General features: G+C 44.6%; 1 protein-coding gene across 3 annotated transcripts in view; it reads right to left on the bottom strand.

Moving 5' to 3' along the window:
* Positions 1–7642: 7642 nt before the first annotated feature.
* The window catches only part of TUBA8 (tubulin alpha 8), a 55512-nt gene continuing 42017 nt past the window's right edge, over positions 7643–21137 (bottom strand). For all 3 annotated transcript variants that reach the window (XM_069228027.1, XM_069228028.1, XM_069228029.1), the window contains exons 4-5: positions 18818–19498; positions 7643–8107 (exon numbers count right to left, since the gene is read on the bottom strand). In XM_069228027.1, the coding sequence (XP_069084128.1) occupies positions 7814–8107; positions 18818–19498 (975 nt within the window). In that variant the 3' untranslated portion in view covers positions 7643–7813. The remainder of the gene's footprint in view (positions 8108–18817; positions 19499–21137) is intronic.

The raw sequence follows: 21137 nt of genomic DNA, 5'->3' as shown, positions 1-21137 counted from the left end.
AAGGCGGGAATATTCAGCTCTGTGCGACTGTACACAGCTCAGTTGCCTGCGTCTATGCGTACGTGATGTTCACTTGTGGGACGATGAGATTGCCTCAAGTTCTAAATATGCGCTGTACAGCCCTGCAAATCAAACGGGTTTGAAAGTGGCCCGCAGTTTACACCGGAGTTTTTAAACGGAGTTTATGTCTCCCCCTTGTGGTCAGTCCCCGAACTTACTTCTAAGCTTGTGGCTTTGCTGAAGCTGCTTTATTTCACTTCTTAAAACGATTTCTGCCCAAGATCCGGCTACAGCCAGAAGAGTCTGACAGCCGCACTCCTATGCCTTCATCTTCAAGGCCCGTGAACTCTGAATAGGCGTGGATGTTGTATGAGTAACATGTGCTGTTATATGTGCCATTGTGTGTTGCCTGGTGTCATGAGTGGCCACCTGCATGTCTGTTGGTATGTATTTTGTCGATCTGTATTATGCGACTGGCTGTGTGTGTGCGCGCGCGCGTACACGTGCTACTGCCTAAATGCAGACACACACTGGAATTAGGAAATGTTGTGCCCTTGCGTTAACATACACAACAAAGACTTATTGGAATTGCCAGTGCTTAGAAAGATATGGTGTTGGTCAGTGTAGTGGGCTGCATTTTGCCACTGTGATATTGTGGTGTTGTGTAGCATGGAACAGTGTGATGTGATGTGAAGCGAGAATATGAAGGTTGAGAGGGAAAGTGAAAAGGTTCCCTCCCCTGGGCCTCACACCGTCGGGCCTTTACTGCGAGGCCGAGGGGAGGGAGTCCTCCAGCCATTCTGTAGCGCTGTGATGCCCAGGGAACAGTGATCCCCTCCCCTGTGCCTTGCAGCAATAATTTAGCACTGTGAGGCCTAGCAGAGGGAGAAAGAAAAAGAGCGCCCTCCCCTGGGTCGTGTAGGGCTAGATCATGGCTGTGAGGTCCCCTGCCCTGGGCCTTGCAGCACTGGACCGTGGCTGTGAGGCCTAGAGGAAGGGATTCCCTCCTCTAGGCCTTGCAGCACTGAGACATGAATAGGGAGCCCCTTCTCTAGACCTCGCAGCAGTGGGTCATAGCTGCAGGGCCCAGGTAAGGGGGGCTTCCGTCCTTGAGCCTTTGAGCACTAGGGAGTGAGGCCTCTCTCAGGAAACTTGCAGTGCTAGACTATGACGGTGGGGCCAAAGGAAAAATACCCCCTCCCTGGGCCTTGGAGCTCTGGATCATGGTGTGGAGGCCTGGGAGGGATCCTCTGGGCCTCGTAGTGCTAGACCACAGATGTGTGGTCAAAGAGAAGGAATCCCTCTCCCCTGAGCCCTGCAGCTATTAGCCAGTGCTGTGAGGCATAGCAGATGGAAAAAGTGAAAATGGACACACTCCCTCGGATCAATAGCGCTAAATCTTGGCTGTATGGCCCAGGGAACCAGAGCCCCTCCTTGAGTCTCACTGTACTAGACCAAGACTGTGTAGTTTAGGCATGGTAATCCTCTACCCTGGGGGCCACAGCACAAAATTATGGCTGGGGGCACCCCCTCCTGTAGGCCTGACAGTGCTGGATCATAGCTGTGAGGCCCAGGGAAGGGGGCTCTCCCCTCATAGTGCTAGCCTATGGCTGCAAGGCCCAGGCAGGAGAGGAGGTCCTTGCTAACTTGTCTCTTGGTCTCACAGTGCTGGATAATGGATCTGAGACCCAGGGGAGTGGGGCCTCATCACCCAGGCCTCGCAGTACTACACCATGGCTGTGAAGCCCAGGGGAAGATGCTTCCCTTTACCGGACTTTGAGCAGTTAGCTCTGAGCCACGCATTACTGGGTCATAGCTTTGTGTCCAGGTGAGGAGGGTGCCCCCACTGGGCCTTGCAGTGCTGATCATGGCTGAAAGGCCCAGGGTAGTGGGGCCCCTCCTTTGGACCTCACACCACTAGACCATGGCTTGGGGGTCATTAAGATGGGTCCTATGTCCCATGCATCTCGCAGCACTAGACCATGGCTGAGGGCCACCTTCCCTTGACCTCACAGTTCTGGGTCACAGATGCGAGGAGCAGCAGATAGACCATGACTGTGAGACCCAGGGAAAAGGTCCCCCTCCCTTGGGCCTTGCAGCTCCGGATGTTGGCAAGGCCCAGGAAGGGGTTTTCTGGGCCTCACAGCACTAGACCATGGGTGACAAGCCCAAGGAAAAGTGCTCCTCACCCTGGGCATTCACTGTGCTAGTCTATGGTTGCTTGTGGCAGGGGGGTATTGCCTGCATACATCTCAGGAGCGTAGCCACCCACGGTGCAGTGGCCATATTATGGCTGGATTTTACTGTGCAGGCAGCAGGTGGGGAGTACTTTTACTTTGCAACAGGCATTTGGCACCATTGCTATGCTACTTGCCTCTCTTCTATGGGGCTTTACAGCCATGTTCCTGTGCTATGAGGCCCAGGAAAGGACCTTTTTGCTCCCTGCGCCTGGCACCCATGATCGAGCATCGCAAGGTTCAGGAGTCCTTGGGCTTCACAGTATTGAGCCGTGGCTATGAGGCCCATGTATGGGACCCTGGGAAGGCTGTAGCACCAATTGTGCAGCAGATGGCACCAAGGCTCAGGGATGTTAAGTAACCAATTCATCCAAATTATGGCTGTGTTCTACTGACCACCAAGTAAGCAGAGCTAATTCGGTTCGCTTTTATCAGGACCCGAAGCAGCATTGCTACACCACTGGCCCCTTTTCCGTGGGCCTCGCAGCCATGATCCAGCGCTGCAAGCCCAAGGAGAGGCCCATCCTCCCCTGGACATTGCAGAACTAGACTATGGGTGCTAGGAGCAGGACTTGATTATCAACCGGCATGAGGACCCTCTGAGGATATAGGCCTGATGCACCCAAATTAAAGCTGTATTTTAGGGTACAGCCAATGGACAGGAGGTGGGGAGAGGGGGACAAACCTTGGTTGCTCCATTACCCAGGGCACCATTGCTAGGCTTCTGACTCAATGCCAGCCGTGGTCTGATGAGACCTAAGGAAGTGGGTTCTTTCCTTGAACCTCACAACATATGACCATGGTTGTGAGACTTAGAGAATGAGGCTCGTTACAGGGGCATAACTATCAATAGTGCAGCAGTCGCAGTGACACCAGAGCCCAGGGCTTAGGGGGCCCAATGTACACACATGATGGCTGCATTTTACTGTCCAACCAGTGGAACAAGGGGAAGGGTGGTGACCCATTAACCTTGCATGCACCAGGACCCATGTTCCCATTGCTATGCCACTGGCTGCTTTCTCATGGGTCCCACAGTGATGATCCAGTGTTGTAAGGCAAGGAGGATACCTTCTACCTTAGATCTCGCAGCCACGGTCTCATGCTGTAACGCCCATCAAAGTAGTGGGGAAGGGCACACTTTAGATGTGTGTCCTGCATGCTAAGGTGATCTCCTGCTGGACTCCAAGAGGCATATTTTTGAGCCCCTAGCGCCACTGGAGCGTCACTTTACGTGACGCTCCAGTGGCGCTAACCTCTGCTTCATATTTACAAGGAGGTGCAATGCCACTTTTTGTGGCGTTACGCCTCCTTGTAAATAAGGGCCCCTCAGACGCAGTTATCTGCGTCAGAGAGGCGTGCATTGGGTGTTGCTGTGGGTGTGCCACAGCAACACCCATTGCATTTTTACTCTGCCTCAGATTTATGAGATTTCGTAAACCTGAGGCAGCACCAAAATCTAACGCCACCCCCAGGGATAGCATTAGCAAGGCGCAACGAGGAGGAATATTTTTATTCCTTCTCGTTTTTTGCTTTTTCTATGCGTCCTGATACAAAGAGCAAAATGCCAGAAATTAGTGTTTATGTCCGGGAAGGTGTCCCTTCCTGCACATAAACAATCATTTGAAAATGTTGCTTTGGCACTTTTGTGTGTGCTGCATTCTGCAGCACACACAGAAGTGTCAGAGCGCCATTAGTAATTGTTTATTTGCAGGAAGGGACACCTTCCTGCACATAAGCAATCACACCCCGCAATGGAGACATCTTTGTACGATGGTGCAAGGATGCCTGCATTGGCGCTGGGAGCTAAATTTAGTGCCAGTGCATGGGACAACACAGGGGTGCACCGTAGTCACTTAAACATGGCGCATCCCTGCGTTGTGAAAATGACGGAGCGCTGCACTGCCAATTTTGATGCAGCGTCACACTATGTCATTTTCCCATAAATATGGGCCCAAATGTCCAACCATTTTTGCTTAGCAGAGGACTGATGCAGACAAGCAGGCTAAACAAATAAGCATTTACAATGCATTGGGTCTCGTGTTTGCTCAAGTTAGAGCTATTAGCATTGTAAATTCCTAACTGGAGTTTTCTTGCCACATAAATTGAAAATGAAAAGTAAAACAGTTGACATAAGTGAGCCGATTCAAAGCACCACTGCCGCCTTGAGCATGAGCATGAAGGAGAGACACAAAAGGAAAAAGAAGTTCGCTCGCAGTCAAACGTATTGGTAAAAGTGCAATTATCCATGTAACAGGGTCGATGGCCAAGACAGTAACAAAATTGTCCCAAGGAGGGACAAACGTAAAGCATTTACCAATGATAAATAACAAAGGATTTTTGATAGGCAAGCCCCTGAACAAGTGATAGTGACAGGCATGTGGTGGGCGTGGTTAAAAGCCCACAGACACAATACAACAGGCCAGAGCGCTTGCGCGCTCGACATAAAAAGGATGTAAGCCAAATGGGCCAGCATGGAATCCCAGCGCAGTGGGATATCTTAGCACCAACACTCAGAAGCTGACTGTGTAGAGAGGTGTGAGGGATCAGCATTTATTAACATGGTAATTTAAAGGGACTCACAGCACAGGAGGTGACCTACTCGTTCTGATCATTCTCAGTAAGCCTATGTGCTTATGGCAGATATAGAGACAAAGACCAACAGAGAACCAGATTTGCCCAAGATCAAACAACTTGGTCAAATAGGAGAACCAAGATTGTACCAATGGACTTCTTATTTCAAGACTCATAACTTTTCCACTATAACACATCTTATCTGTTGACAATAAAACTCAAAAATTAACTCAGCGATATAAGCTGACTCCATGTAGACATTTTCTTGATGAAGCTAAAAGCCTATTAAGTGTTCTGTGAAGTAATAATGGAAAGTGATTGGTGGACTATAACGTTTTGTTTGGATGTTAAAGTAGAAATCTGGAGACTAAAAAGGTAGAACAATGATGATGTAAGATTTTATGCTCGATCAGAAGGGCTTTGAAGGCAACTCTAGATTGATTGGTAGTTTGTGCAGGGTTCTTAGGAAAAGGTGATTGCCTGTCATGTCTTGAAATGCAGCATTTTGCATGAGTTGAAGTTGAGTTTTTGGGAGCATGTACATAAATTGCCTTAGTGTAATCCAGCCTATCTTGAATTAGGATTTTGGCAACTGCTACGTGCAGATTGCTGTCGACCTAAGGTAAATGTTTCTTCAATATCTCAACGCACTTACCAGACACTTTTCTCACTTGTGTTTTGAGTAATACGTTTCTGTTGAGATGGATGCTCAGATTGCGCATGAATTTTGGTGGGAATGAAGGAGGTTGGCTTCAGAGGTACTTCAAAACCAATATGATCACCATTTCAGTACCATGTACCAAAATGGTTTTATTTCCCGCAGAAACACCTCCTTGAATCCAAGGCACCTGTATAGACTCCTGGAAGCTGTCCCCTGCGGCATGGATCTGGTCTGCATTTCCGAGCCTTGACCTGGAAAAGGCCTTTGATTCCATTTGTTGGGAGTAGTTTGGCAAGGTTCCGAGGCTCTACGGATTCGGATCCCATTTTATCCATCTAATTTAACTCCTACATGTACACAGTACAGCACGGGTACACATAAGGAAGCTCACCTTCCCTTCAATTAGGGTTGGCAGGACTTGACCGGGGTGCCCCGTCCCCTCTGCTCTTCGCTTCAGAAAAGGAACCACTTGTGGTGAGGTTGAAGGTGGAGGGCATGACTTGGGAAATCCAGCTAACTGATAATACCCATTCTATTTCTATGTATGTTGAGAATCTCCTTATTTATCACAGAGATCTTTGGGCTGACCATCCTGGTGTTGATCAGACTTTTGTGAAATTAGCTGCAGCCTCCTGTTTTCATGTTAACTGGCTGGAGTTATGCATTTTCCCCTTTGCCTATACCATTCTGGAGAGATGAATGGATCTAGGAAGAGGCCCCTCCGCTGAGAGGGAACTACTTTCTGCTATTTGGGTATCATCGTTTATCTCTCTGACTGGGACCTCATCAATGGTAACCTAACAAGAGCAGTCTCGTCCCTCACCTCCAAGGTGGTATTTTAATAAATGCTGCCCCTTGCTCAGGTGGGTTGAATTGCCCATGCAACTCTTGTATCACTTTACTAATCTGTCCACCCATTACAACGAGTGGGTTCTGTTATGGCCTGGACAAAATCTTGATCCAGCTTGTCTGGCACACTGGACAACGCAGGGTAGCGCTGGCCAAACGCGGGTCCCGATTGGGGTAGATGGATTAGGGGCTCCTGATTTTCAGCTTTACTTTCTCTCAGCCAAATTTCAATGGCGAATCCAGTGGCTTGCGGGCTTGTCCCTGGAAGTAAAATGCATGGCAGCATGCCCGCTCCACCTAGATGAGTTAAATATCCTTCTGGTTACTGGCACTTGACAGCTCCATGCTCACCCTGGTACCCTGAGGATTTCTCTATGGTGCTATTCCAAGGCCTTGCACCTTTGCTACGCGGATACCGCTCTATGCCCCAGCACACCCATTCCTACACCTTCTTGGGCCACATGACACCCTTACGCAGAGTAAATTGAAACACTTTGGTACAAGTCTAATTTTACAAGATTAGATGATTTGTTTGATGAGGGCAGTTTTCTCCCATCCACACTTTACAGGAAGTTTGCACTGCATGGGGGACAGTTCCTTATATTTCATGTAATTCCTCACTCTCTTCATCAATACTGCTTCACTGGAGTCATTGAAGCAAAGATACTCACATTCATACAATCCCTTTACACAATGGGCTCGGAATGCAGACCTGTGACCATATTTACAACGCCCCTTCGGCACACTAACTCCGCCGGAATGTCCCTTTTGTGACGCTTAGGCGCAGTGTGCCAGCACATATTTACAAGGCCACGTATAGCCACCTCGCATGGCTTTTCATGGCCTTGTAAATATGGGTCCCTTTCACACAAAACTCTTCATGAAAAGGGCGTTCCATTGGTGCTGCTGTGGGTGTTCCCACACAATACCACGACTTTTTTAGATTTTGGAGACTGCTGGTAAAAGTGTAATTGATCCACAGGTGAATGCAATCTTGGGGTGTAAATTCAGATTTTTTAGAGGTGGTTTTATGATGGCAGATTCAATATCCGTTGGGACACCACTGCTGTTTAGAGTAAGGTTAACAATATTACTGATAAATTGCATTATATCTGGGATTTTGAGATGGAGAGTCTTACTCGGAACTGGATCTGAAAGTAATCCTTATTTACGCTGTGTTGCTAAGAGCACAGTATACTGCATTCATTTCTGCACCAGCTCAAAAACCTTGTTGAAGCGGGTGCTTCCTGAGGAATACACTGAGCGTGACATGGTTAAATAGTTGTACAGCGTAGCAGGTCATTTTATGCACGTGAGACCAACATTTATTGAGAAACATTTATTGAGAAACATGTCATGTTCCACAAGAACTTCTAAACAAAATAGCAGATGCATCATGAAATGGGCAAGGCTTTTATTTTATAATTGTCTTCATTATCAACCTCAAAGAGTCTATCCTTCTCCCGTACCTTTTTCATAAACATGTAAAGACACATTAAAACTCATCTCCTTCGTTTTCATCCTCAAAGGAGTCTGTGCCCACTTCCTCATAGTCCTTCTCCAGGGCGGCCAGGTCCTCCCGGGCCTCAGCAAACTCCCCTTCCTCCATGCCCTCGCCCACATACCAGTGGACAAAGGCCCTCTTGGCATACATCAGGTCAAACTTGTGGTCGAGGCGGGCCCAAGCCTCAGCAATGGCGGTTGTGTTACTCAGCATGCACACTGCCCTCTGAACTTTAGCCAGATCGCCTCCGGGCACCACTGTCGGGGGCTGGTAGTTGATGCCAACCTGAAAATTGAAAAAGGTCATTTATTAGGAGCAAATGGCTTAGAAACTGCCCGTCCTAAAAAGTCCCAAAAACATGTATGACGTTAAGTCTGTAATGAGGCGAATGCTGGAGTGTTGACTTACACCTTTACATTTTTGCCTACAAATGTTGACCCGATCACTGCAAGAAACGTGGCCTCAAATGTCCTTCTTTCCCCTTAAAACTCCAGCTTCCCAAAGAAAATTTTAAACATCGACCTTTATCTGATCCTCCCATGTATATGTCCCTTTTACACTCCATAATGCTGTCAATAGTTCGGTCTTTAAACTATCAGAGGTTCCTGACAGTCTTATAAACCTTCCGTGTTCGGCCCTCTTAGCGCAGTTTGATAAATACTTTCTTGCTTCCTGCTTTTACAATTTCCTAATAGTATTAGTATGATCCATGTCAACCTGATTCCCACTAGTCTGCCAATTTCTAATCACTTTCATTCACATTCTCTTTAAGGCTTCAAGCTCATCATTATGCCAATTTTGGGATGGATCCTCTGATTTATTAACACTTGCATTGATTGAATAGTGCTGTACTATCAGTAACTTTACTAAAGATAATATTTAAAGCAGTACAATCTCATAGATTACTAACCCCTCCATTCCTTGATAATATTTAAATTTGTACTTTCTCGTAGATCTCTAATCCCTCCATCACCTTTCTTTGTAAAATCAGAAATAAGATATTGGCGTCACTTATGATATGCATATTCCTATTCTTGATTAAGGAATAGTTACGTGGATATCTTATTCACCCGTGTACACACCGTGCTTTCAATCATGGTATGGTTGTGCAACAGCATTGGTTGGACTGATACACTGGACACTGTGATAGTTTTAGTAAGTACGCAGTCCAATGATTGTTCTTTATTATTTGTTGGCATTTAGACCCACTTTGTTAATCCAAGTACATCCAGATTGTTTAGAAAAGAGGCTTTTCAATATCTTAGATTTTGTTTGCCCAAATATAGAAATCGCCTCTTCTAAAGATCTAGTTGCCCTGCTCTATCCAGCAGTTGTGCAGTGCCACAAAATCACCCTTAAGAAGTGAGTTGTCTGCGGGTTGTCTGTGCACCGCAACGACTACCTATGAAATTTGCCAGTCAAGGTGTATATACAGACCACAGCACCAAATAATGTATATATTGCTGGTTCTACAGAGTGAGCTTGTATTTTTACTAGATACCAAGGAAATGCCACCAGCAGCATCTGTGTTACTTTTTTGCTTGGATATAACATTGGTTTGAGAGTATTTTGCTGATATCAACTGTGCAACCTTTTGTCTGCTTAATTCACATCAAGAATGTTGACGTCTTTTTGTTGTTTATTACAATATTAAGGGCCTGATCACAACTTTGGAGGAGGTGTTAATCCGTCCCAAAAGTGACAGTAAAGTGATGGATATACCACCAGCCGTATTACAAGTCCATTATATCCTATGGAACTCGTAATACGGCTGGTGGTATATCCGTCACATTTGGGACGGATTACCACCTCCTCCAAAGTTGTAATCAGGCACTAAGTGTGTGAGTAACAATCAGTTAAGTGCAGCTCGGCCAAATTTCTGAGATATGTCTGACAAGCCAAATTCCAATCTCTGAGGTTAGAAAGGGTACGGCTGGTGGTGTTGCCGAACAGTGTTGTGGACTTCATCTCTTTTTCAGCAAAGCATGTTCAGTTTAATAATTATCGTTGCTGCTTGTACATATAAAATACTCCAATGGTGTGTAAGGTGAAAAACTTTGCAAAAGGCGATAAAGTTAATGGCTGAAACCAGATTCTGAGGACGGTAAGGTTTTCCAGTGTGTCATTATGTATACTTGGAAGCATTAGTCAATGATGTGTGACATACTAAGGGAAGATGGATGGAACGGACCCGCATTGTATACCATGCAGGCTGGGGAGATCCAAGGTAATTGAGGCAGTGGTTGAGTCATTTGGGGGCATATTTATGAGAGTGTTGCATCATGTTTGCACAACGCAAAGTGGCACATGCGTGATGCAAGGCTTTATGTCAGATTTATGAAGCCATGCAAAGTTATTGTGAGTGATTTTGAGTGGCCTCATAAATCTGCAGTAGCAAAGTGCAGCATAAGTCGCTGTGTTCCACTACTCTCACCTGGGTAGGCATTCCATGGGCATTGCGGTGGGTGTTCCCACACAACACCCACGGATTTTGATGCATCCCCAGATTTACAAGACCATGTAAATCTGGGGATGCGCTAAAACCTTACGCCTCCCCAGGGGAGGCACAATGAAGAGAAATATCTTTATTTCTCCTTGTTTTTCCTTCTATCTATGTGTGCTGCCCCTTTCCGCACAAATACAATCCTGCATGCCGAGCAGAGACCCTTGCACCATGTGCCTGCATTGGCGCTAGGCTGCAGAAAGGCCACCAGCACAGGGGGAAGTTCAGGAATGCACAGTTTTGCTTAAATACTGCACATTCCTGCCCGTTCCCTTTGGCGCAGGGCAGTGAAGCAAAGTGCGCCCTGCGGCAAAATCTCACAAATATGGGCCCCAGTATCAATACGATGGCACCTCATACTTGGGGCCACCTGAATCAACGAGGTAGAGGTCAAAACTTCTGTTGATACCCCTTGGGTAACAATTCTATTAGGCTAGAAGAGTCACATTACTTTTTTTGGGTATCCTTTAAATATTTAATGACTGTAAAACCTCTGAATGATCACGGATAGATCTAAAGGTTTACAGTACACTCAAACTGGAACGGTCTGGTAGAATTAGGAATATAAACCATTGTCTCGAAATAAGATCCAAAAGTGGCATCCGGGGAGCGGTATAAGAGGACCTCCCAATAAGAAAGGTCAGTTACAGTTACTAAAAGAACACCAGAGAAAACCATTGGCGTCAGGTTATGTTTGGCACTGGGTAGGGCAGACGTGCCACTGTCCATCCCACTGGAAACATTTATAGTATCCAATTCTTGCAGGATGTGATCGTAAGTATCTCAGAGGTCAGTGATTTGGGAAAAATCCACCCCTAATGGAAAGATTAGAGTATTTGATATACATGATGTTCGATTTGCTTCCAAGATGTAGGAAAAAATAGAGTAAAAAAGTAGTGAAAAATTCATGGCTTAGGGATGGGGTAAGGAGAAGCTTGGGGTTAGACATAGATTATTTTTAGGGGTTAGAGCTGGAGTAAGGTCTGGTGGGAGGGATGATGTAAGGTAAGGTGTCAGGATTAGGGTTACGATACCGGGCGGAGTTAAGGATGTGGTGAGGAACTGAGTTTGGGTTAGGTCAACTTTAGAGGCTGGGCTAGGGTTTGTTTAAGGTAAGGGATGATATTAATGAACGCGTTATGTTTAGGGTTGACATTAGCATTAGGACTGTGGTGAGGGTTAGGGTTTGGGTAAGGGATGAAGTTAATGTTAGATTAGGGTAAGGCTTTGGGATTGGTGTTCGAGTCATGGTGTAAGAAGAAGGTGCAGTAAAAGGGCGGCACATGAGGTAGGGCACGGGGGCAGGAGTATCCTCACCCGTAAAATGGCACAGGCAACCTAGTCAAAGGGAAAAAGGTTTGGATTAAACAGGGTGTTAAAGAGTTTAGGGTATGGATTAATGTATGTCTATGTACAATTCACTGATGTAGAAATTAAAATCTCAGTTTGTATATTTTCCACACACGTGTATATTATCTGCAAATGTACACCTCTACTTTTTATCAGTACATTTTTGTATTTTACCGGTTGCAGTCTACTGTATTACATAAAGCCTTGTTTTCTTCAAACTAAACAACTGGCTTTGGCTGAAAGCATATGAAACACCTTGAGCGTTGGCTAGATTGTGAATGAGGACCTGAAATGTGACTATCTGTTGTTAAATACCTGCTGCTTCACCCACAGGACAAGAAAGCTGTAACTTGTCTAACAGTGGTCCAGGGGATAGAGGAGGAATGGTTTCTGACCTGCATCTGGAGGCAGACTGAGGAGCAGGATATGTTTGTAGAAGTCTGGATGACTTCTTAGTGTGCCAGCTCACCTCGGTAGTCATAGCCGAAATCCCAAACTTGTTATTTGGGACATTTCCCTAAACAATCTCTCATTCTGCCAAGAAATTACTCAATACTAGGACAAGGTCCAAAAGCTCTAAACCACTGTATGATCATTCGCCTTGTTACCAAGAATAGAGTACAAAGTACCAATAAAATGTCTGAGGTGCACATGTACAGCCCTTAACTTGGACCTACACATAGTGATAAGCTTTCAATATCTTTTCATGGCAGCTATTCTAGTAGCTGTGATGGTTAGGACACTTTTATTTGTGTTTAAAGGAAAACAGCCAGGACCAAAAAAATGTCACCCCTACCCCATCGGCTTAACCTCCATGGGCCTGTTAAAATGAAGAGAAGCACATTTATTGAACTAACACTTAATCCAAGCCTAATACTCTTCCCAAAACATGAAGGAAAGCCTCAAGCTAATCTCAAACTTAAGTCTAATCCTAAAGGCAACCTTAAACCGAATGCTAACCCAAAAACAAAGCCTAGTGCTGCGCCAAGAGCCTAAGTCTGACATCGACCCTAACTACTAAGGCCCTGATTACTAGACCTAAGCCTAATGTTAACATCTGACTGAAATCCCAGCAATTTTGAGTAGCAAAGTAAAAAAACAAAGTAATTTTCAACATAAAATAGTTACAAATAGAGGATTTTGTGTTTACATATTTGGTATTTTTGTTTTAAGTGTTTTTGCTTTATCTTACGCAGGAGATCCTATGTAAAAATGTTCCGATTACTTACTGGTAATTTTTATGACCACACTTGGGGAGAGGAAGATGGGTAAAATGGACTGGAACTAGAAAGAGTAGGTCTCGGGCAATTATTACCGGCAAATAATCTGGACATTACAGCACCCACATCATCCCTCTTCCTTAGACCTGTCCTTACCTCTTGAGGGTATATCAAGCAGTCTTTATGCCATTGATTAAGAAGGACAATCTTTATTCAGTAATATTTACTCTCTTTCTCCCTTCTTGTATTTAACTAGTTACAGAACTCAGAACTGAAGAAAAAAATCTTTACCCCTATTGGTAATTTGTAAACTATAATCTTTAACAAAAATAATAGGCATATATATATATATATATATATATATATATATATATACTTATATATATATATATATATATCTTGGACAGGCTGCTATTAGGGACAGACTTCTCTTGTCTAATGACCTTTTATAGTAGAGAAACATTAGCCATGGATATAGCCAAGTAAAACAAATGGTTTAAGGCTCTGATGACTGGGACCAAAAGAAAGAAAAAGAGAATCAGAAATGCGAAACGCAGCCATTTTGACTAAATATATTCTGACTAGGGGGTAGGCAGAACTTGCGGAGTTTCACTCCATGGAATTCAGCAGTTACATAAAAACTCTATGAGATTCCACGGAGTTCAGACATCGGGCAGAACTAGGCTGCTCGCACTGACCCTTAGCGCCAGGAGCTCTTGCTGCGCTGAAAAAATCAGCATGAATGGCACCACGTGGCACACCAGGTGGCGCTGCTTCTTGAGTTCATTTTGCTGCTGCTCAAGTAGATTTTCTACTCGATCAGCAGCTTTCTCACAGCGAATGGTCAAGATCAACCGTGAGCACCTGAGTTGAAGAATTCTCACAGAGTGTCGTCCTAGAGACTGAAATTTGTACTAGGGGACGCCAAATCTTGCTCACCAACTTACCGTTAGAGAGCCGCATGCGAGAAAAAACTTCCCCACGCAGTGGTTGGCAGAATTTGTCTGGAACGAAGTGGCCAAAATTCCGTGAACTCCGCCGGCGAAGCAGAATTTATTGACCTCCTCTCATTGTGACAGCTCTTCCTGCGTCCAAGTGTGTAAAGAATGTCCCAGTTCAGACAATTAAAAAGACTCAAAATAGGTAAGAAATATCTCCTGTTTGAGATGAAAGTCAGAAGCCACTTTATGCAGAAAAGTAGTAAAAAGACATGAAGACCCTCAGGGTGAAAGCAAAGGTAAGACTCTAAGTACCAAAGAACACCAAATCATCCCAATCTACATGCAGTGATAATCGCAGTCAGAAATCACTTTATCAGAAAGATTCTTTATAGATGCCTCTTCTAAAGGCTCAAACTGAGAAGACTGTAAGGCTTTTAGGGCCAAGGGGAGATCCCTAGGTGGTGATGGATTTCGGATTTTCAGACACACTAAATCAAAGGAAGATGAGGAGCTAATTCAGGTAGCGAGCCTAAATTCTTCTTAGGAGATCTGAAGGCTAGAGAGGACGACGACGCAGTTGCAGCCCTAAAAGAAAACCCTAAGAAATTCAAAGTAACACAGAGGGTCACTAAAGTACATTAAGTCCTAAGATATACACCAGCATCTGAAGGAGGTCCAGTGCTAATTAGATGGACTTCAGTGTGGAGGGGCAACCATTCTGCAACCTACAAAGACCTAACCTTTCGGAAAGCCAGGCTATCAATTTGAGCCTTCTCAGGGCAGAAAGAGGAAGAATCTGTCACACTATGCCTTTCTTTAATAGGACTCTTAATATTAGGGAAAACGGAGGGAAGGAATATAGGAGTCCCGGAGGCCAAGGAGCATCCTATGCCAGAGCCTGAGGATCCCTCTCCATGGAAAACATCAGCTGCTGAGTGCCTCTTGTATTGGCAAAAAAGATCTATTAATGGCTTGCCAAACCCCAGACAAACGATTTGAAGCATTTTTGTTTTCAATTAGTTTTCAATTAGTTGTCTCTCGAGGTTGGGAATACTCTGCTCAGTAGATCTGGCATCTATTTTCCTGGAATATGCGTCACAGTAAGAGACTGACCTAGACAAACATTTTGTAAGCTGTTTTAATTAAGGACTGAGACTTCACTCCCCCTGCGAACAATAAGGGGCTCTGGTATCACACTGACCGTTCTGACCAGCATAGGTTGTCTAATAGATGAAGAGCAAAAATCCTGAGAGCTCTGTAGATTTCAGTCAGTTCTCCACAGTTCCCTGACTAGTCCTTCTCTGTCCTGGACCACTGTTTCCAGTGACTCAGATGGCTTAAAGTTGCTCCCCATCTTACTAGACTACCATTCGTCTATATTATTACTGGCGAGAGAAGACAATCCACTCCCTTTGAAAGAATCATTGGAGAAAGACACCACTGGAACTGCTGAGTCATAGAATTTGAGTTTTTTTTTATATTTAAGGAGGTCAGGTCCCATTGATGGAGGATGTGAACGATCGAGGGTTTCATATGAAGCTTCACCCAAGAGAACTTCACCCAAGAGACTAAAAATGCTGTGGCTGCTTTAATCCCCTTGTACTTGAAGCCAAAAACATAATGGAGTTGAGTGAATCTTCAAAAGAGTCTGGAGGTGGTTCTGTAGTTATTGTTTCCGAACCAAGAAAAGAAAATCTTTTCAAGCGACGTGTCGAAAAGGCCTCCTATGGTGTTGATAAGCCTGAAGATTTGATGTTTCTTCCTCTATTTATCAGCCAGTTGTGACCTTCGAGTAAAGTACAGGCTCTTTAAGTGTAATGTTCCATCTCCTCACAAGTTAATGCATGAATATGCCAGTCGTCTAAATATGGATGGGTTTGTATGCCTTTTTCATAAAGACTTGCCACCGGTTGAGAAATGACATTTGTGCAGGCTATGTAAAAGGGTCACTTTTAATGGTATCTGTGAACACCTGGTCCTGATTCTACAAAAGATCATTTTTTCTAATATCTGGTAACTGAGTCCCTGGTTCCTTCCAATCCTCTTTAATAATTTTTTATAGAGGAAGGTTTTGAGCCTCTAAAGGCAAATATTGTAAAACTACATTAGCCTCCTGTGATGTACAGAGTTCAACTGGATCTCTGAACCCCATATTAGCATGGTGTTGAGTTATTATTTCATATAAAGTACCTCGATTTCAATAGCGCACCATCTAGATTCTGTATCACGTGCATCATCAGAATCCTGAATCGCACCTAGATCTTCATCTCCTGAAGCACTCAGGGTCTCCAAAAGAGGATTAATCACAGGTACAAGGATGGAAGAAACTTTTCTAAAGCTGTAGATAGAGCTTCATAAGTCATAGATTTCAAAACGGCTACAACTATGCTAGATTTCGAAGATATAAGCAAAGTATGACACTTATGTGGCTTAAAGAACTATCTTCGGAGCTGCAGTGCCTTTATTTTTTAAGAGCACTGATCTGACATTTCCCATACTGATGCTGCTCATTTCACCATTAGTGTCTGAGTAAGGTCGCCTAGCCAATTTCCAAGCTATATTATAGGAACCACTTCCAGGTCAATGTTTAACAGTTTTCCAATTAGTTCTTCTTATGGTGCAAAATTCAAAAATTAACTTATTGGCAGGTCGTTCAAGTCAATTTCTTCCACTTGGGCTACTATGTTTTCTTGAATAATGTACTAATCTAAGCGCTTTCTCCTCCAAGCATGCATCTCTCTGAGTCATATATCTTCCATAAAACATGTGATGGTGCCTGGCAGTCTATGAATGAAAGTATTATAAGTAATTCACCTACACAGTTACAACAAATGTCAGAAGGGAATGTATATGTGTCAACATGTATGGGTCGGAAAACTCTGTAAATAAGAATTGAAGTAATACCGTGCACTCAAAAGATCTTTAAGTTAAATTCAAGTAATCACTATAATCAATGTATTTGTGCTGCTTTGGTAATGGAACCTGCCTGCCTCTACGAAATGTTTAAGTCGAGCTAGAAAACCAACCATAAGGTTGATTAGAACCAAAACGCACTACGAAAGGCTCGTAGGCCAAACAACTGTACAATGTTTTGAGATTCAAGAAAATGTGTTCGTAATATGATAAGCGAATTCTCAATATTGACACGTTATTGATTGGAGTATCATGCTAATATTACTTCACATTCAAAGTACTTTCAATATATAACTTGACATAGACCAGTGTTAACATAATTCTGTTTTATACTGGTACTTAGTTTTATCTATTTGTTCCAGCTACCCCTGATGAAGGGTGTAACTACCCGAAATGCATAGTGTCTCAACAACAAAACTGTCATATTAACACTGGTCTACGTCAAGTTATATATATTGAAAGTACATTGAATATAAAGCAACAGTGACATGATCATCCAAACCATAATTTGTCAATAATGAGAATTTGCTCATCGTTTTATGAATAAATTATGTATGACATGAGTCTTTTTTAGTTTGTTGAATCTCAAAAAATTGTAGATTTGTTTGGCCTACGGGCCTTTCGTAATACATTTTGGTTCTAGTCAACCTTATGGTTTTCTAGTTCGACTTAACAATGTATGGGTCACCACATAGCTCCTGGATGGGTGTGTACCACCTAAAGGGATTGCGTATACTTTCCCCTTCACCAGTGCTTAATTTGTAAATAAATATGTGCCGGTGCCCAAAGCCCTCCTCCTAAACACACGGCTGCTACAATTAAATGTGGGAACACGGAATACTGAGGCGGCGTAATCATGAAGCCATCTCGGGCCTCTTCAATCCATATAAAGCCACTACCTGCCCCTTCAGCTCACTCTAGCTGCTTTCTGCTTTCTCCCTTTGTTACGCTTTTTCTTTTTTCCCTTCCTCAGTCTATCCAATATGCATCTTTTGCTTGCAGCAAATGCTTGAGACAGAAGAATAAGCCCCGGCCCTCAAAAATAAGTGCCGGTGCTCCGCACCGGAAACAATAAACACAAATTAAGCACTGCCCCTCACAGGAGTGTAGCCAGCATCCTTCCGGTGCCACTCAACCACAAACGCTACTTAATTTGAATCGATGGTTTCCGGTGTTTGGCACCAGCACTAAATTGTCAACACCGGCACTTAAGACAGTCTGCCACATGGTGTTGCTGTCTAAGTTAGCGATGGGCACAAAAACAGTTGTCTATTAATTAAATATACATTAAAATAACTAAGACCTGCCGCCCAAACCATTCTTATACTTTTAGGGGCAAAGAATAGTCTGAATTGTCACACTTGTAGGAGTGCAATGGCCGGTAATTGTGTTGGTACGACATTGGCAGCACTGGCAGGGGCAACAGGTGGTGCACGCTGCAGTGGCCGGTGAGGTCCCTGGTAGTTATTTTTTTTCACAATTTAAGCACTAACCACAGACAAAGAAGCATGGAGCTTTCAGCTGCACCGTGCATGCCACATTCTGTCTGGGAAGGATGTGGCGGTACCACATACTGCATTAATGTTTTTAATGTGTTACCATTATTTTGTTCAAACATAATTGAAAGGTACATGGGAAAAACATCTGATAGGGGAATAATAACAATGTATGGAGTGGGATGAATAGAAAGGGGAGCAGAGGATGAAGGGATGGTCAAAAGAGATAATTTCACCAATCCCAGAGTATTTAAAGTCTGGTAGTCATGGTGAAAAGGTGAGTTTTTAGTTAGTGTCAGAAGGAATTTAAGTCACGCTCTAAAAAGATGGTGGATGGAAAGAAAAATCTAAATTCTGGGAACCTTGTGAAACAATGCTTGGGATGAAATTTTAAATTTCCTGTAGTGTGAACTGTCAAGATCCAGAATGTCTTTGGTGCATTGTAATATGTATTAGAAATGCATGCATGTACCTTTTCTTCACTATATATATTCAAGTTCATTTTTTGTCCTCCCCTCTGCTGCCATACACAATACCATCCCCACATAACCTTATAGTATCCTTCCTCTCACCTTAAATCCAGTGGGGCACCAGTCCACAAACTGGATAGTCCTCTTGGTTTTGATGGCTGCGATGGCCACGTTAACGTCCTTTGGCACCACATCTCCGCGGTACAGCATGCAGCAGGCCATATACTTTCCGTGCCGCGGATCGCACTTCACCATTTGGTTATTGGGCTCAAAGCAGGCGGTGGTGATCTCGGAAACAGACAGTTGCTCGTGGTAGGCCTTCTCTGCTGAAATGATGGGTGCATAGGTCACAAGTGGGAAATGGATGCGTGGATAAGGCACCAGGTTTGTCTGGAACTCGGTCAGGTCGACGTTGAGGGCACCGTCGAATCGCAGAGAGGCAGTGATAGATGAGACGATCTGGCTAATCAGACGATTGAGGTTGGCATACGTTGGACGCTCAATGTCTAGGTTGCGGCGACAGATGTCGTAGATGGCTTCGTTGTCTACCATAAAGGCACAGTCTGAGTGCTCAAGAGTGGTGTGAGTGGTAAGGATAGAGTTATAGGGCTCCACTACTGCGGTGGAGACTTGGGGGGCAGGGTAGATGGCAAACTCCAGCTTCGATTTCTTGCCATAGTCCAGGCTAAGGCGTTCCATGAGCAAAGAAGTAAATCCAGAGCCGGTTCCACCCCCAAAGCTGTGGAATATAAGAAACCCTTGTAGGCCTGAGCAGGCATCGCTCTGCAAAAATAAGAATATAAGTAGGTAAGTAGACATACCCTGAAATCTGGAAAGAAAAGTATTTAATCCTTTACATTTCTGTACATTCCCAAAATATTAGTAAGGACTAAGCCAGGCAGTACAATATGAGCACATCATGGTTTTATATTTACCCCACACCTTAGAAGATCCACAGAAACCATAAGCAGTTTTGGCTTGTGTACGAACTAGAGGCCCTCTTTGTTAAGGCAGAAATTTCACTGTAGTCGAGCAGAAGGAGGATATTTGTATTTCAAAACGCAAACAATTCAAACGTAAACCGATACAGTGACGATATGTGGGCTCTCTGCAAAGATACTTCAAAAATAATCCTTCTGTGATGCCAAAATATCTGTGGACACTTTGCTCGCCAAGATATGTTCTGAAACGCTTGTGGACCTTCCAGACCCTTGTGTTTTGAGTTCGCTAGGGCTGAGTGTGCCAGATTTGGGGGAGTACCAAGTAGAGCCCAATGCAGTACACATGGCAGGACTAAAGCCTCACCCAGAAGGGTGTGAGCCCTGTAGTCAATACTGCCTCTGCTAATTCTACTACTTTTGTTGATACCCCTCTTACTACTACTGATTTTATTGGTACTTCTACTGCCACCACGATATGTACTGCTGACCACATAGTGGTCCTACAGGCTCATTTAGTAGTATATACTACTATTTCTAGTTCAGGAATAGCAAAGGCTGCCACATGATGGAGCACCTGAGCTCAAAATGGCAATGACTCATATGATGTGGACACCTGGGGGCAGCATTCCAATGACTGACATGCACTTAATAAATGTGACTAAATGATAAACAGAAGAGGGTCCTCATTACATAAGTTGTAGATGCAGTGTGTGGAGAATCATGTATGTGGTGGCCCTTGTGTCCTTCAGAGGGTCACCTTTCTTGCCAGGAATTATGGTACCAACACCTAGTTTAACACAGACAACATATATAGGGCCTCATTACGACACTGGCGGCCGGCCATAACGCCGGTCCCTCCAACATACAGCCAGGCTTCCGCCTGGTGGTCATAATCCCCAGGGCAGCTGTGAGTCCCCGACTGCCAGCCTGTCCACGGAAAGGCTGGCGGTAAGGGGGTCTAGGGGTGCCCCTGGGGGCCCCTGCACTGACCATGCACTTAGCATGGGCAGTGCAGGGGCCCCCAGGCACAGCCAGATCGTGCATTTCACTGCCCGAATTTCGGGCAGTGAAATACGCGACAGGTGCTGCTGCACTCGCTGCACATCAACATTGCCGCCGGCTCTATTACGAACCGGCGGCAATGTTGATGTGACTTTTCCGCTGGGCAGCGGACGGAAACACTGTTACCGTCCGTTGGCCCAGCAGAAAAGTCATAATAGGGAGCCAGATATACCGCCAGCACTGGCGGTATACTGGCGCCCGCAGCTTCAGCAGTCTTTTGCAAAGACCGCTGAAGATATAATGAGGGCCGTAGTTCCTTTCCAATAAGCACAGGCTCAGCTTCCAGTGATAATCACCTTCACTGATGCACTACACCTGCGGTGCAAATAAGAATTCCTATAGAAGAAGTTGGTAGTAATCATGGAACTCTCACACATCTCCACTGACACAGGAGATCACACACACTGGTGCCCTGGCAC

The sequence above is a fragment of the Pleurodeles waltl genome, chromosome 4_1 (assembly GCF_031143425.1).
Source record: "Pleurodeles waltl isolate 20211129_DDA chromosome 4_1, aPleWal1.hap1.20221129, whole genome shotgun sequence".
NCBI lineage: Eukaryota > Metazoa > Chordata > Amphibia > Caudata > Salamandridae > Pleurodeles > Pleurodeles waltl.
Note: the sequence above shows the minus strand (reverse complement) of the source record. Positions and strands in the feature narration are given on the sequence as shown.